Source organism: Mustela nivalis, assembly GCF_964662115.1.
Source record: "Mustela nivalis genome assembly, chromosome: 10".
Lineage (NCBI taxonomy): Eukaryota > Metazoa > Chordata > Mammalia > Carnivora > Mustelidae > Mustela > Mustela nivalis.
This window is the reverse complement of record NC_139029.1, coordinates 101,389,312-101,407,539: the sequence shown is the minus strand read 5'-3', so window position 1 is coordinate 101,407,539 and position 18,228 is coordinate 101,389,312. Positions and strand designations below refer to the sequence as shown.

General features: G+C 34.7%; 1 protein-coding gene across 2 annotated transcripts in view; it reads right to left on the bottom strand.

Annotated features, from left to right (window-relative positions):
- Positions 1–18,228, bottom strand: part of TRIM33 (tripartite motif containing 33) — a 117,644-nt gene that overhangs the window by 24,920 nt on the left and 74,496 nt on the right. For both annotated transcript variants that reach the window (XM_082685012.1, XM_082685011.1), the window contains exons 5-11: positions 13,726–13,842; positions 10,930–11,044; positions 8,709–8,855; positions 8,121–8,238; positions 6,427–6,701; positions 5,457–5,621; positions 1,097–1,297 (exon numbers count right to left, since the gene is read on the bottom strand). In XM_082685012.1, coding sequence (XP_082541138.1) covers positions 1,097–1,297; positions 5,457–5,621; positions 6,427–6,701; positions 8,121–8,238; positions 8,709–8,855; positions 10,930–11,044; positions 13,726–13,842 — 1,138 coding nt within the window. The remainder of the gene's footprint in view (positions 1–1,096; positions 1,298–5,456; positions 5,622–6,426; positions 6,702–8,120; positions 8,239–8,708; positions 8,856–10,929; positions 11,045–13,725; positions 13,843–18,228) is intronic.

The window sequence follows — 18,228 nt, the reverse complement described above, 5'->3', positions numbered from 1 at the left end:
ATAGTTTGTGTGCTGCATCCAAAATAAATAAATAATATATATGTATTATTTATTTGCGAGCAAGGAAGTAAGCATGTAGGGGGAAGGGGCAGAGGGAGAGTTCCAACCAGGCTTTACGCTCGGCACAGAGCCTGACACGGGCCCATGAGTTCACAACCTGAGCCAAAGTCAAGAGTCAGTGCTTAACAACTGGACCACCCAGGTGCCCCCACCAAAAAACTTTTTAATAAAATGCTTCTAGGGTGCCTGGTGGCTCAGTCGGTTAATCAGCTGCCTTCAGCTCAGGTAATGATCCCAGGGTTCTGGGATCGAGGTGTGCGTCTGGCTCACTGCTCAGCAGCAAACCTGCTTCCTCTCCCACTCCCCCTGCTTGTGTTTCTTCTCTCTCACTGTGTCTCTCTTTGTCAAATAAATAAATAAAATCTTAAAAAAATAAAAAAAAATGCTTTTAATTCAAATGAATTCATGAAATTTCAGAAGGTACTATAAGATATTTTTCTTCAGGAAAATGCTACAGGTGAAAGGGACAGAAGGCTTTTTTATCCTCTACTTTTCAGTATCACTTTCTCTCTCATTATGTAACCACCCTCCACCAAAGTGCCTAATTTCTAGACTTTCCAACTTCTTCCTTTCTTAGTCCAACCTGTTTGCACAAGGGGTACACCATCCCTTTTAGACTTAACAGAAGACTGGCAAATACATGACCACATTTTGGTCCTGCATGTCCTCTCTGGATCCAAATTTGTAGACCGAGTACTTTGTCTAACACAAGGTTTGTCTGTTGGCAAGTGGCAGAAAGATTAACAAAGCCAGTATCTTAAAACTTTAAAATACTGAGGCATGCTGGTTTTAGCATATATAAGTTTTAAAAATCAAATATTATATTCTACTCTTTGGAAATTTCAAAACACGTTTCTCCTGAAAAATGAAAGGGGAAAGGAGAAAGGAAAGAGGAAAGGGAAGAGGGAAGGAAGAGGGAAGAGGGAAGGGAAAGGAAGGGAAGGGAATGGAAAGAAAGAAAAAGAAAGAAAAGATATACCCTTGGCTCCTTAATTAACATGAGGTTTTAAATCCCTCATTCGACTTAGATACAAACCTGTATGGGTGGAATATCTGGCAGTGATGGAAGGTTTTCAGGATTGGTAACTGAGGGGATTAGCTCTATTGCTGTAACAGACGGGCTGGTGGGACCTCGATTTGCATTTGCCATGGTAGCGGTAGTAGGGCTGGTCGGATTGATTGTGGTGTTGTGCACCGACACAACAGGAAAGGGTCCAGCATGCCCTGGGTTTGAGTGCTGTTAAGAAAAAAGATGTTATCATTAAATGATCTGCCAAGATATCCTAATATGAACTATACCTTCACAACACTTTTTAGTTTAGGGAAGATTAACAAATGTCTGACACCTGTGACTGAGAAACAAAAGTAAACACTATCTTAACAATAGCCAAGACACAGAAGCAACCTGTGTCCATGCACAGATGAATGGACAAGGAAGGCGTGGTATGTATGTGGGTCTGGCCATGTATAAAATGTGTATGAGTGTGTTTGTATACAGAGTATTATTCAGCCATAAAAAAAGAGGCAATCATTTGCCACAGCACGGATGGACCCTGAAAGCATCATGCTAAGTAAAATAAGACAGAGGAAGACAAATACTATATGATCTCATTTATATGTGGAATCTTAAAACAAAGCAATTGCACAGAAAAACAATTCAGATTTGTGGTTTCCAAAGGCAGAGGATGGGAGAAAAGGGAACTGAAAGTGGTCAATGGGAAAAGGTACAAACTTCCATTTGAGATAAAAAGTTCTATGGATGTGACATTTACAATACAACCATAATTTTAACACTGTTGTATGATATACAGGAAAGCTGTTAAAAGTAAATCCTAAAAAAGATGTGGTACGTGTGTACACACACACACACTACTCAGCCATCAAAAAGAGTTAAATCTTGCTATTTGCAATGATGTGGGTAGAGCTAGAGTCATATTATCCTAAGCAAAATCAGTCAGTTAAAGACAAATGCCATGTGATTTCACTCATATGTAGAATTTAAGAAACAAAACAGATGAACATATGGAAGGGGGGGAAGAATAGAAAAAAAAGAGAGAGAGGGGAAACAAATCAGAAGAGACTCTTTAAAGACAGAATAAACTAAGGGTGGAGAAGGGGGGTGGGTGGGAGGTGGGCTAGGTGGGTGATAGGCATTAGAGGGTACTTGTGATGAGCACTGGGTGTTGTATGTAAGTGATAAATCACTGAATTCTACTCCTGAAACCAATATTGCATTGTATATTATCTAACTAGAATTTAAATAAAAAACATGAAAAGAAAACAATAAATCCTATGAGTTATTATAAGGAGGAAAAAAATTTGTTTCTCTTTTTATTTAACTATTTATCTATTTAACTGTTTATCTATATAACATGATGGATGTTAGCAGAAGCTATTGTGGCAATCATTTCACAATATATGTAAAATCAAACCATTATGCTGTAAGCCTTTTATACAGTGATATATGTTGATAATTAATCAATAAAACTGGAAAAAAAGAGTAAGCCTTCTCCAACTTATTCCCCCCAAAAAAGATCAGAATTCAAACTTGGACTTTTCATTTTCCTACTCATTTTTGTGTAGTTGTTAGGAAAAAGCAGACTTGCCAATAACTTTCCACCTGTCAACCTGGTGATAGAATGTTATAGAATGTTAGTGATAGAATGCTGGTAATATAATGTTAATTCGGAACAAAACTAAAGATAAATAGATCACCTGAAAGCCCCCAGAGGTTTCAAACATCACACCAGGAAAGCCACTGCTCTATTTATATTCTTTTTGACACTTTTGTCTTTTTAAAAATAAAAATAATTGTGAAAAACTACTGTGCATTGTATAACTGATAAGGTAAGAAAAAACAATGAATGTATAAATAGAAATATGACACCAATTCCCGACTGTAATACTCTGTGACTTTAGGTACATCACATCTCAGTAATTTAGAAATGTGGCTAATACCTCACTTGTCTCATTGTGAAGAACCATTAGGAGGACCATCTTTCAAGGTAACATAGACAAAAGAATCTTTGGGAAACAAATTACACATGTATCAATAAATCATTAGAAATTTAAACACAAAATTCTAACATCCAGTGATTTCTGTAGGAGCCCTGAAGCCTGATTCCGCAGCTTCTGCACTCTTCCAAAGGGTGTACCTGTCTCCTGATAATACTTGAGGGTTTTCCACATACTAACGGGTACATGGGTATGTTAACATCTTTAAGGAAACTAATGTCCATTTCTTCAACCTTCGTAAGTATTTTTTCCCTAAAGAAAACCTGATTTCCCTAGGAATGTGCCAGATTCTACAGGTTCTCATCCTCTACTTCTTTCATAATTACCCTTCTCCCCCAAACCTCAAAACAGCATACCTCCGACCCAATCCTAATCTTATCTAGCATACGCTCTGGGGCAGAAAATAACTGCTATGAGTGTCAAACTGATGAAAACGTGCACCCAGCTCAAAAACCTGGTAACAGATCTGTAAGTGGGTTCTGATACCGGATGATCAACAAAAACCAAAGATATGAAGAAACTGTCAAATGATAAAAAAAGATTTATGAAACAGTACTAAAAGCTCATTTTGAATTTGTTTATAACCCACAAAAGTTCAAACAACTGAGGAAAATAAGAAAATTCTTTTAATTACCAGATATAGGCTTTTGTGAACAAATTTCCTGAGGATCATGAGAAAACAAAACCAGAAAAAAACAGTAATGAAAATTAATGTTGAATTCTAACTTACTCTAAAAGTGACAGACATGCAAGTATATATAAATGAATAGGAAGGGAGAAATAACTCCATCTATCTCATAAAGAAATGCATACATAGAAGAATTTTACTTTTATGATTCCTAATATCCTTAAACAATTGTTTAGGAATTATTGTAATGAAAATCTGGTCCTGAAAAAAATCTTTTTAAGTTTAACATATTGTCTTACTGTTGCTGGAAATTTAAGAATTTTTAAAATTGAGAGACATTTTTCCCACAGAAAACTGCAACTAACTGATTTGTAAGCCTATCAAACGCAAGTACATTAAGATAAAATTCTGTAGAAAAAATAGAAGAGCAATTCAAGTCCAAGGAGAAAAGACAATAAAATTTTGATTTCAAAAAAGAGCTTGCTGGGTGCCTGGGTTGCTTGGTGGGTTAAAGCCTCTGCTTTCAGCTCAGGTCGTGATCCCGAGATCCTGGGATCGAGCCCCACGTTGGGCTCTCTGCTCAGCAGGGAGCCTGCTTCCCTTCCTCTGTCTCTCTGCCTGCCTCTCTGCCTTCTTCTGATCTCTGTCAAATAAATAAATCTTTAAAAGAAACAAAACAAAACAAAAAAGAGCTTGCTACAGTATTTGGGATTCTAGTGGATTGGTTTATAAGAATGATACAAAGGTTTTACTTTATAAAGTCAATATTTACAATATGCCAGAAAATACGTCCTCAGCAACCATTTAAACTTAAGCTTATAACAGAACTTTAAAATGCCAACTGTAAACGTGAGGGAGTACTTATTTTTCAAGTCTTTCCAGAGGTACTTGGGCCTAAAAGTTGAAGGACCACTGCTCTGAGACTGTTTATCCAACGGAGACTGTTTATCCAACTTTAGTATACAGATTAATCTGAGAGTTAAATAAAAATATACTATTTCTAAGTATTCTGCCCTTAGAAATTCTGCTTCAGTAACTATGGTTCAGAATCTATTTCTGACAATAACCCCTGCCATTCTGATGGTCATTAAAGGATGCTTTGAGAAATATCACTATAACATTATAAAATTAACTTTATTCTTTTATAACTAGAAATCACATGTAAAAGTAGCCTGATTTTATAATCCTAACTTCTATTCGAATATAACCTATTCAGGCAAAAATTAGAAAACATGTTTCTAAATACATTTATTTTTAAGAGTAGGCACATCTATATCCTTAAAAGAAAAATATGCAAAGAGAAGGAGGGAGGATTAAATAATTAAATAACATATAGCATAGCTCTATTGTTTTCAAAGTCCCTTTTATAGATTAGGTTCCAAATACCACATTAAAACATTAGAAGAACAATTTCAGGACACTGAGGTTCTAATCTTGACTTTACCATTACCCCTTGTGATTATAGATAAATAACAAGGCTCCTTTGTTTTTTACTTCTGTAAAATGAATTGGTTAGACTAGATTAGAGGTTCTTAACCCACAGTATATAATGAGTTGAATGCCATTAAATAAACTCTTAAAACTGAATTCATGTATATGTGTATTTTTCTGGGACAAGAAGATACACAGCTTCAATCAAATTCTCAAAGGTATCAATGGCCACACAGCAACCCCCACCCCCAACTGATTAAGAAGCATGACGTCTTTTAGTTTGAAAATTGTATGATTCTTACAAATGTAACTCTAGGCATACTTGTCTTTGGAGGTGTGGCTGCATCATGGAATACTGAGGGCCGCTGTGCCTGGGTATCCCTGGTATTCGGGCAGCATTCTGAGCCAATCTCATCTGATGGGCTTGGAAAGCTCCACAGTTCATGTTGCCTCTTTGCATTGTTTGCACACTGATCAATCTTGGAGGCTACAAAAGGCAGAAATTGCATTTATGTCATAATATTTTTTATAAATTTACTTTTCAATTATAAAATGTTATGGTAAAAATCATTCAGTCAGGACAGAAGGGCATAAAGTAAAAAGTGTAAGTCACATTCGCCCATCTCTAGCCCCAATCCCTTCCTCTCAATATATGTGTGTGTGTGTGTGTATTTAAAGCCTATTGACATTAACTTATCCAACCCTGGATTAATGGTTTTGATTTGGATGGGGAAGGGAAGATCAGGAGAGATACAGGGATACAAATGATTTGAACAAATACCTAAAGAATTTATCAGATTGGGGTGCCTGAGTGGCTCAGTCGGCTAGGCATCTGACTCTTGATTTCAGCTCAGGTTGTGATCCCAGGGTCGTGGGATCAAGCCCTATGTGGGACTCCGCATTCAGTGTGGCATCTGCTCCAGATTCCCTCTCCCCTAACCCCTTCTTAAATAAGTAAGAATTTATCAGATCCTAGGCAAAAGCTATCTGGCCTTCTGGCCCAAAACCACATATGAAAAACAAAAAGTATCTGGTCTGGAGGAATAAAATCTTTTGCTCCTCCATAGTACTAGTGAATTAATTTCGTTTCCCATGGTAAGTATTTTATTTAACACCTTTTCTCACATCTTCCCCAAATCCCTGCCAAACCCAGAGCAAATATTTAAACTCTAACCATTGAGCTCTGTCCCTGTTAGTAACATTGAAATGTGTAATGCATCCTTACAGGACAGAGTGTAATCTTGAGGCCTTTATAATTTTTGCCAATCATGCCATGATGTGATAATACTCACCTGTTGCTGTAACATCTGTGGGGCTGCTTGTCTAGGGTGCTGCTGTGTTGTGGTTGTGGTTGTTGATACAGGTGCAGGAGGCTGCTGCATTCTCATCTGTTGCAACTGCTGATGTTTCTGTGCATATACTTGCTGTTGCATGTGCTGGAGTCGAAGCTGTGCTAAGTTAATCTGTCCAGGGGTTTTACTAATGTGGTTTGTCCCTGGAGGAACTTGCCCAACTACAACATTAGGAGTATAACCAGGAGCTGGTTTACTCTCTATTACTAGATTACCTGAAGGATTTAAAAAATGAGAATAATTTGCATATAAATGATTAAATCATCTACTTTGTGGATTAGTCACTATCTTTTCCTCTCTCCTTTGACAACTACCAGCACTCAAAGCTTCTGACAGTACAGCAGAGATGGGAGCTAGGTTTAAAGATAATAAAAATCAGAAACAGTCCAAAGACAAACAACTGACTTTTGATTCTTCAGAATAAATTATATTACCTGCCCTTATTCTTTATTTACATTTACACACAAGCATAGAAATTTAAAAATCTGAAAGAGGTATCTGCAGAAGAGGCCCATTCAGTCAGTCAAAATCAAGTCTCCCAGACTGATTCAAGGATACCTAAGATTGCTAATGCTGATGCCATCTGCCTTTGAACTGCCACAGACTGCAGGGCAGAGTATGACACCGCTCCAAAACTGTCTGCAGAAACATGGAATGTTTTAACCACTTACGTCTCTAAAAATAAACATTTTCCTTGTCTCTCACAAAGCCCACTGTTTTCTAAGAACAGAAGGCAAATTTTAGGAATGTCTGATATAAGGCAGAGTTGGCAAACCTTTCCTTTAATGCGTCAGATATTTTAGGTCTTGCAGGCCATATAAGATCTACCCTATGTTCTTTCATTCTCATTTGTTTTTACAACCCTTTAAAATGTTTGTTTAAAGTCTGTTTAAAAAACAAAATTGGCTACCATGCCACACAAAAACAGTTTGCCAATGCCTGATCTAAGGCTATAACCAAATTTTAATGTACATAAAGACTACATTTTTACAGAAATTAATCCACCTCTGCTTTTATAACTTCCAATGGTGAGGACCTATGCTGAAAGTGAGTTTACTCAATCTGTAGACAATTCTAACTGTTGGGAAGTTTTTCGCCTTTGTTGTAAATTGAGCTATTTGTCTGTCTCCCTGTAACCCTCACCTACGGTCAGGAGGTCCACACTGTGAAGTAACAAGAGTAAAGTCCATTTCTCTTTTATGTGAAAAAGAGCCACTCATATCTTTCAAACCTTCCTCAGTATATGACTTTCTGACACATCAGCATCCTGGAAGTCCTCCTCTAGTGGACAATTTGGTACAATTAATATGCAAACTACTAACCATCTAATAAATTCCTCCAGAGAATGAAGCCCCGTTTGCTAAGTTTTCGACATAAAATAGTCATTATCAATTTTAAAAGATGTGAAGGAAATGTTAGCAATGATACACATTATTAAAATCTACACATAGGAGATTCTCAACATCCTTATAGATGTCATGAACATAGCTCAAGTTGAGTTTCCAATGAGGAACATATTTTCCAAGAAATTTACATGTTAGAGTGAAGCTTTAAGTATTTAAAATTTGCTTGAGATGTTTTCTCCTCCTAATTCACTGTTCCCAGTTACATTCATAAAGCTAATTATTTCTCACCTAAATTGACTACATTCTTTGCCCAGAAGGTGGGATCACAATGGAAACGAATTGCTCCATTAGCAGCAGGCACAGGATCACACCGTGCTTTCAAAATATGGCGCAATTGAAAAGTAATCTTAAAGGGAAAAAATTCACATTAGTCTTAAAAATTATAAGTATCACAAAAACATAAATGATAAAGACATAAAAAGCTCATGTAGCCCCGTAATGTCAATCTCAGATGAGACTGTATGTGTTTAAAAGACTAACTATTAAGCAATCAAATGCACATGCTTTAACTTCTGATATTTCTAGTGATAAACTACATTATGATACAAAGTATCTTCAGGTCAGTAAATACTGTATGATTCCATTCATATGCAATTCTAGAAAATAAAAGAAATCAGACTAGTGGTTGCCTAGGGTTAGGAGTAGAGGGGAATAAGGAAACTTTTGTGGGTGGTGGAATTTTTCTGTATCTTAACATGGTGGTGGTTACACTTGCAAAAATACAAAATCTATACTTCATACAAGTGCAGTTCCCTGAAGGAAATACCTTAATAAGTCAACTTAAAGACCATAAATATACTATACTATGTGTCTCACCAGTCGCTTGCTGTACAGTAGTGCTGTGCTGCTGCCACTCGCAATTGCCCAGTTTGTAAAGTTCATAACGTGCTTCACCTGCCGGGAAAGGCCTGTAATGTCGTTCTGCTGCTGCAGTAACTTCATCTGTCTTTCTTTTGTAACGTTCTGAAACAAAACAAGAATTCAATGAAAAATTCTATGTGAAAAATTCTACTCACAATTTTTATTGCAAAGGAACAGAATACCTACATTACTTTTTAAAATTAGGATAAGTTGACAAGCACCTCATTATTTAATGAGTCTCTGATCCAAAAAAAAAAATTCACTAACAAAAGCAGACCTAAAACTTAAGTTCTCTAAGCTAACAAGGGACATTCCATATACAGATATTAATGTTAGTTGATGTCTCTCTTTTCCTTCAGAAGATAAAAATGTCCTTATTAAAAACAGTATCTATTAGGCTGATGCAATACACAGAATCTATGGCATAATGAGCTGACCTTTAGAAATATGATACACTCAACTCTACTTTTCAGACGAAAGAAAATTTTGTGTTGCAAATGCCATCTACTGGTGCATCATGAAGCTGGAGTTAAAATCTCTTCCTTTAAATACTTAAGACAAAATGAGAAACTAATTCGAAAGTTCTAAGAGCAGAGTTAGCGAAACTTTTAAAACGACAAAAGTTCATAAAAGAACAAGAAAGTGAGTAAGAGTTGAAGGATGAGTTCGGGGGGAAATGCTGCAAAGTAAAGTTAAACTATCTGGGAACAAAACTCATAGAAGCAACAGGTGATATTCTATATACACTCTGACATTTGGCATGCCAAACAACATATCTACTTGGTACTTGGCCTTTTCTTAATGCCTCAAGTTGATTTACTGGACAATTTTTTTTCCCTAAGAAAACAAATTGCTCATTTTGTAATGTAAAACAGGTGACAAAAGTATTCAACTGATAGTAGCTTGATTCACAACTTCCCTGGAAATTATCCCTTTTACAAAGCTTAGGAAAACCTCTATTTTAAAGTTTAAGAACGTTATTACACTAGGAAACATCTATTGTTTAAATTCAGCATATTAGGACTATTTGGCAGATTTATCACTTGGTATTTCTGTATATTTTAGTATTAAGAGGCATCTTTTCACTCAAAAATTCTTGAAACAGTTTAAGAACATTACTTTAGACCTATACTTAAAATGTACTTGCAGTAACTTAAAAGGCTATCAAAAACAGTTGCTGCTCAATACTCTCCATTCACAGTCCTTTTGAAAACAAAAATCTAACAGTTAAATGCATCAGCTGGATGTACAATAGGAAAGAGACCTCCAACTTTAAGAGTATGTGTGAGAGTACTTTTAATCTCACAACTGTGTCTCAATTAAAAAAAAAAATGTATTTCAAAAGACAAAATTCAGAAATAACACTGCCAACATAATTTCTTTCATTTCTATTTAACTATGTGTCTAATATTTCTACAATGGTCTGTGAAGGAATGAAACAGACAAAAAAAATACTGTGGAAAATTTGAGGTTAATAGTAATGGAAGTAAAAAAACCAAATACATAGTTTAAATTGCTACCATTTAATGGTGCAGAAAACACAAACCTGTATCATCTAATCCTACTACAGAGCACCAAATTTCGAAAACCAATCAACTCTGATCAGTAGAGGGGATGCTTTGTTCAAGACTTAATTTGGATTTCACAAATTGACTGAATTCTTATCTAAAAATTTGTATCTACATATTAATCTCTAAATATGCAACACAAATACAGTACAACAAAATTATCATTAAGTTTAAAGTTTATAAATTTCAAAATGAGCACCATTTTTAGCAAAACTGTGGAATATTTTTAAAAGAAAAGCGAAACACACAAAGGCTAGACATTCACATGTAAAAATTAAATTAAGGCCCTATCTCGGGGAAGGGAAGGATGTAGCAGGTTGGCTTTGTCTTTGTTTATAGAACATTTTAGTAATAATTCTTTCATTCCTAAGAGGACAACTCTATCTCCTAATTTATGCAGCTAAAATCAGTATTATTAAATTGGACTGCAAATTAACTAACTCAATAAAGCTCTATTTTCCAATAGAAAATGAAATTTTAAAAAATGTTTTTAACTTTCTTTACTTCCATGCCCCCCCCAACCACTCTAAAAGAGCTTTCAATAAACATTAAAAACAGCTAAAGAGCAACAGAAGCAGTTTTTGTTTTATTTTGGCTTTGAACCGTACCTCTAGCTGCTGTAAGAGAGATTTTCCTTTCTTATTAATTTCATTGATAAGGGTGAAAATGGCCACTTTAATTTCCTGTTCTACTCGTTTGTTAGTCTCATTTACTTCTTTTATCCTGAATAAGAGAAATGCATCATTAGGTTATTTATCCTATGTCTCTGAATCATCAACTATTACAGAAATTCATCGAACTGGGCACTTAAAGAGAGTAATTAAAATTAAACCTTTGTCAAAATGTACAACTTATGTTTCGGTAGACCTGAGCAGTCAATTTGGTCCAAACAAGTTATATATAAAGAATGGAATATGTAGTAATTTTAAATTAAATTTATAAAGGCCAGTTTATTAGTCTAGATGGCAATCTCCTTTAGTTTCTATGACATGAATGTGATACATAAACATCTGACATCAGCAATTGCTGTCTAGTGTCAAATATGGCATGCTGCATCCACTAAACACTTTTTAAGAAAAATGTGCAAAAAAGAACAATGTTGCAAACAGTAATTATCGGTTAGAATAATAGGAATTAAGCTTTGAAGCACTTATTTTCTCCTATAACTTAATCACTTCAAATGTGGGTTCTGATACACGCCCCCCCCCCCCCCATCCCGCATAGGTTCTTCCCAAAACAGTTTTCCTACTGTACAGAATTAAGGGTATAAAACAACTTCAATCCATTTACAAAATGTGCCAGATGTTTTAGAATAGGTATAAGCCCCCATTTCGGTAATAAAAGGTTTAGTTGCAGATATGAAACAGCTAATAACCTATTTCATAGAGTGGGGAGAGGGATCCCACCAATATAAATACATAAAATGTTAAACAACCAAAGAAAGTAGCCTTCAACTTTTATACATTCTACTTCTTTACAAACTATTTCCCATACTTTCAACCTCTAAAATGTCTTTTATTTGCCCAATTCAAATTTGAGTAACTTTAATACAGTCTGAGTAATTATAATGTAATTTCCCCTCCTTTGTCTGTATTTCAGCACTTGTTTGGGCACTTATTTGAAAATTTTATTCAGTTCTGTCCTTATCTTACTAAAGTAAGTGGAAGATGTCTTTTTAAAAATAAGAGAGCTAATTACTATGATAATGTAGGATTCCAACTTAAAATGACTCAGCCGCAGACTAAAATCATTGAACATGCTAAAAGCAGAGAACTGTTAGCCACAGTCAAATCCTCATTGGATTCAAGCAGGTCTATATGTGTTCAATTGTGAAGAAATAAATCAATGTACATTTAAAAACTGGAGACAGATCATAAAAGAGTGTCTAAAGGGAAGTATTACTGGAGATTTCAATACTTTAAAATAAATCTGAAGATGAAATCATTAGTCTCCCCAACCCTCTATAATTTTATAACACATAAATCTCTTGTTCTACTTTTCTACAAAGATTCAGAAACACATATGCAAAATATGTACAAAGTATCTATATAAAAATATGGGACTGCCTTATAAATCAACTATCTTTCTCTGAAAAGGACATTCATCTATTATTTATGAGAAGACAGCTCCCACCCTCTCCAGTATCACCCACAACATAGCAGAATCACTAAAACATCCTGACTTTTTCCTAACAATTAACCATCCATAAATAGTGTATGCAATATATTAGTGTAGGGATACACAGTTGACCCTTGGGCAAAGTGGGGGTTAGGAACACCTACCCCCATGAAGTAAAAAATTCATGTAAACCTTTTGACTCCCCAAAGGCTTTAGCTAATAGCCTACTGCTGACCAGAAGCCTTACTGCTAACATACAGAGCTTAATTAGCTTAGCATGCTTTATGTTATATGTATTACATATTATAATCTTACAATCAAGTTAGCTAGAGAAAAGAAAATGTTGTATTTATTGAAAAAATCTGTATAAGTGGACCCTCGCAATTCAAATCCATGCTGTCTTAGATCTACACCCTCAGAGTAGCCTTTTCTTTTGGTATCATTGATTCTTAAGATGAAAGTTCTACTACCTTATAGTCTAATATATAATATACTATTCATTCATCAATTTAATACTTTTGAATATTGTCATTTTCTATCATTTTAATCATCAAAAATTAACTTAAATATCCTAGAAGTACCTAAAAGTCTCATTATTTGTGAAACTGAAAAACAAATACTTATAACCCTATTCATACCCTCAGGAATATACAGATTTTAATTATACCAGCTTCAGGTGTTCATCTTTCTACAGAGTCCTCACCTTGTTAATGTACTCCTTTATGGAACTTACTCCAATTTGACTTATCAATAAATTTAGTTCATTTAGAAATGAACCTGAATAGAATTTTTAAGTGCTGATGGTATTACTGATAAAAATAATGCCAATAGTTAAAATCTGAGGGCTTACTATGTGCCACAAACTGTTCTATATATTCATCTTATAATACTACTACTAAGAGAAGTAGTATTTTTAATTCTTGCTTTACAGTTGGGAAGGTAAATTTATCCACCATTCTTTTCATACTCTCTCCTCTATACTATGTCTTCCACAGAGTTAAAATTTGTAATTCAACTCTCCATGTATTAGTTGCTTTTTCCACAGTAATTTAAGGCTTTACAAAGTTTAGAGTTTTGCTGATTATAAAGTGGTCAAAGATGTATCTTAAGAGGACTCAAAATTCTGGTGAATTAAATCTTACTTAACAAGTATTATAATCCAAACTCAAACTTTTATCATTTACCCTTCCAAAAATGTGTTTTCTATGTACGCTTAGTATGTAAACTGACTTACTATTTTTAATAATTCTTTAAGTGAAATTATGGTTTTAAGGCAACACACTTACCTATTCTGCACCTGAGTAGCTGCAAAATGAACATAATTCTTCTTCTCAAGAAGCTTAGCCAGTAGATTCTCAATTGCACCTTTCTGGTTTTGAAAAGCTTCTTCCAAAAACTGGTATCTTAAAACAGGAAAAAAAGAAAACTACATTTAGAACAGAAAATTTATTATTAAAATCCTTAAAATCAATTGCTACATGACTCAAACTTATGACCTTATTGAAACGATCAATATTCTATGCTGCCCTCACATACCTTACCTCGACAGCAACTCTTAACTACAAATCCTTTCCCTTCTGACCTAAGCCTGAGAAGCCATTTGGTAAGACAAAAAAAAAATTAACTTAAGGACTGCTCAAATGCTCTTATGTTAGAATTTTGATTCAGAATTACATTTTTTAAACATCCAAATATTGGAATACGTTGTATACATTTTAAACCATAAAATATAACATTATAGAAATACTTTCAAAAATGGAGGAACTACCCATAGTTTTAAAATCATAAAACCACTACTACTACTACTGTGATATATATTCCTTGGGCTTTTTATTATGTATTTTTAAATACAAGTATATACAATGTATGTGCAATTTTACACCTGACTTTTATCTCATCTTTACAATCACCACTTGAAATAATTTTTCAGTTCTCCATACTATGTAGTCAAATTTTTCCAGAAGAGTTGAACCAATTAAAAATCACCAACACTAGTTTTATTGTAGCTTTGTCAACATGTGTGGTATCTGTTATTATTTCTTAATATTATTGTGCAAAAATTTATACTTAATAGTAAAGACTACAGGTTTTTGGCTACTAGGAAGGTAGGATGGTTTTCTTTCCTATTTTTATTTCCTTTGTGTGAGTTACACATTAAGTTGACAAATATTTTGGGGATTCTTCTGTATGCTAGGGATACATGAGTAAATAAATCCATTACTGTTCATATTCTTATAATAGGCACACATATGAAATGATACTATACTGTGGTAAACACTGTAATGGAGGGGAGCCTGAGTGGCTCAGTCTGTTAAGTGTCTGCCTTTGACTCAGGTCATAGTATCAGGAGTCCTGGGATTGAGCCCCACATCAGGCTCCCTGCTCTGCCTGCTTCTTCCTCTGCCTGCTGCTCCCTATGCTCTCTCTCCCTCCTTCTCTTAGATAAATAAATAAAATATTTTCAAAAAAAGGAACTATAATGGAGATATAGTCTTAACAAGAACACAGCCTTAATACCAAGGAAAGCTTCACAGTGAAGTGGGAATAGTATTATCATAAGCTAAATACAGAGACATATTTAAGGAACTACAAAGACTTCAATTTAGCCAAAGAAAGCCAGGCAAAGGTCAGAATATGAGGTAGTAATTACAAAATCCAGAATAAGGCTGTAAAGGGCTGGGTGTACCATGCTAATGTTTGGATTTTATCTTCTTAGTAATGGGAAACCCTTGAAAAATTCTAACCAAGATATAATAATCAGATTTATGCTCCAGGAAAATCATCAGACAGAAATATAAAAGATAAATCCAAAGAAGAGAGAACAGGATGACCAGCTACAACTCTATGACAGAAGCTCAGATAAGGTATCATAATACAATACTAGCTGGCACAGCTGCACAAACAAGCCTGAACAATGGACTCTGTCAGAGAAATCAGCACCTTTGGTGATTTGGGAGTTTACATGCTGCAGTTAAAGTAAGGTCTATGGTATGACCTAAAAATTAAATGCCTAGCTAAGACACAGTCAAGAAAAGGTCACTGGAAATGAGTTCAAGATACTGACAAAGGTACAACTGTCTATGTAGATACTGAAATCATTAAAGGCAGGAATTGAGATTAAGACTAAGACTATGAGTATCTAAATGTCTGTGCCTTTAGTGAAGGTCTCACTTAAGGCAAATTTAGGAGAAAAGGTTAAAAAGTTGTGAACACTGAGGAAAGTTTGGTAAGATGAAGGAAAATTTTGCTTAGTGCTCGGGTTCAAGGCGTGAAGGCAAAATGGACAGCAATATGAGGAATGGTGTAACAGGATATTCAGCAAGTGAGGTTTTTATTTTGTTCGTTGCTTTTAAGAATATTTTATTGTAATAAAGCATACATAATAAAACTGGCCACTTTAAGAATTTTAATAATTTATTTTTAAAGCAAAACAAAATGAAGCAAGAAAACAAAACCCAAATCCTGTCTGCAATGTAAAGTATAATAACACTTTATAATTTATGTACAGTATTAAACAGCAAAAAAAGATGTGGGAGTTTTAATTTTAAGTTAAAACTATCAAAATTAATTAAAACTATCTAATGTTAGATATATACATAATCCAAAGATTGTTGTTTCATTTCATTCTTTCATTGAAGAACATTTGATTTACTCCATACACAATTTCTGTATGTCCAAAATAAAATTTTACTTTGTTAAATCTGTACAAATGAAGTAGGAATATGAGGTTACCATGCTAACCTTTGTGACTCAATGAGCTTTAAATTAACATAAAGAAAGATCTTTTGACACAGAGTTTTATTATGTCAGTAAATAGAAAGGCACCTGGTAGAAAGGTCAACCAGTATCATAATTCACAAAATTGTAATTCATAAAATTTAACCTGGTACAAATTTATTTCTCTTCTCACTTCAATATAAATGTTTCAGAATCCTGTTTCTAGAAATATCTTGATTCATGTGAACAAGTATTAAGCAAACAAACTATGATATCCCTACATTTAAGTATGTGGTTTCTTAACCACTTATACAGGAGTTGACATCTGAGCTGGATGTTTAAGGATGAGTAAGAGTACTTGAGGTAAGCCCTCACACTGGGGGAAAACAATATCTGAATGTGTATTAGTACATAGTTCTGAAGCTGTCATCTTCAAGGCTACGGAAAAGAGAGCAAAACGAGAAAAGTCGAGAAAAACAAGATGCTAACTTGCACATTTTGCTCAAGTTGCATTCAGATAATAAGTAATAGTGAGCCATTAAGGAATTGAATGAAAAGTGATAATCAGATTTATCTCTGTTCATTTGACTAATTTCAATTATATTATTAGAATAAAATACTAACTGGATCTTGAACAACAGAAGAGCAATGTGGAAGGAGTTTTGGCTACAAGCTACTTCGATTCTCCTACCTAAGAGAATAACTAATGCTGCATTTTCTTTTTTAGCAAATCAAAATTATAGTCGAAATACTTCAGTAACGGGGAGAAAAAAGAATAACCAATAAGTGGATTAAGTATAATGTCAATCGCAGGTGCCTCGGTGGCCCAGTCAATTAAGCACCCCAACTCTGTATTTCGGCTCCAGGTCATGATCTCAGGATCCTGGAATAGAGCCCCAAGTCAGGTTCTGCACTCAGTGGGAAGTCTGCTTGAGAATTTCTCTCTCCCTTTCCTTCAGCTCCTCCCCTCCTGCACTCTCTCTCTCTCTATGCCTCTCCAAAATAAATAAATCTTTTTAAAAATATAATTTTGATTAATATATAAGCACATGAAAGCCTTTTCTTAGCTGTTGATCTTTAGATCAATAAGTGATTGTTAACCTGTGCTTCTACTCACAGTGAGTTATATTCAGTATTTCAAAATGTGTAGGTAAAAATTACAGATACCTATGATTTACTTAGGACAGGCAGGCTAGGTAAGACTTTCTGAGCTTTTGATTAGAATCACAGAAACTCAATATAATATGTATACCACTGGTTACATAGTTTGAACAGTCATCATCATGATTATATGTGTTTTATTACTGAGAAATAAATTATTATTATTTAATGTAGTTTGCTAAGAAATTTTTGAAAACATGGTTCTCAGAAGACTGGGAAATGAAGGAGGGCTTTGAAAAAAACCCTGAGAATCCATTATCTTACAACTTCAAACTATAACTTTTGAAAGTTCATTCAGCTTTACTAGGTCATGAGCTGTACAGGGATGCTACTCTCCTTTGCCAAGTATTCACAGTATTATTTAAGTAACTGTCAGCATTTAACAGTTGATAAGATTTTACTCTGGCACTTCTAGGAAAATATATCATCTTAGTTTATAACCCAACTGAATATCTTGAGAAATATTTTTAGCTAGTATGTAATAATTCTGACTCAGTATCTTTTTTTTTTTTTTAAGATATATTCCTTTTTAGAGAGAGAGTGTGTGTGCACATGTGTGAGTCGGGGGATAGGGAGAGGGAGAGATTCTCAAGCAGACACCCTGCTGCGGGCAGGGCCAACTTGGAGCTTGATCTGGCAACCCCAAGATAATGACCTGAGCTAAAACCAAGAGTCAAGGACTCAACTGACCGAGCCACCCAGGTGCCCCTCAATTTCTTTTTTAATTCAGTACTTCATTTTAAGAATTACATAAAATTTTAGTTCCACTGAACCTATCATCCACTTTCAACGGTATCTATTAATAGCCAACTTTGTTGTATCCCCTCTTGCTCTATTTTCAAGATTACTTTGAAAAATCCCAAACATATTCTATCTAAGCATTTATCAATCTATATACAGCAAGAGCTGTT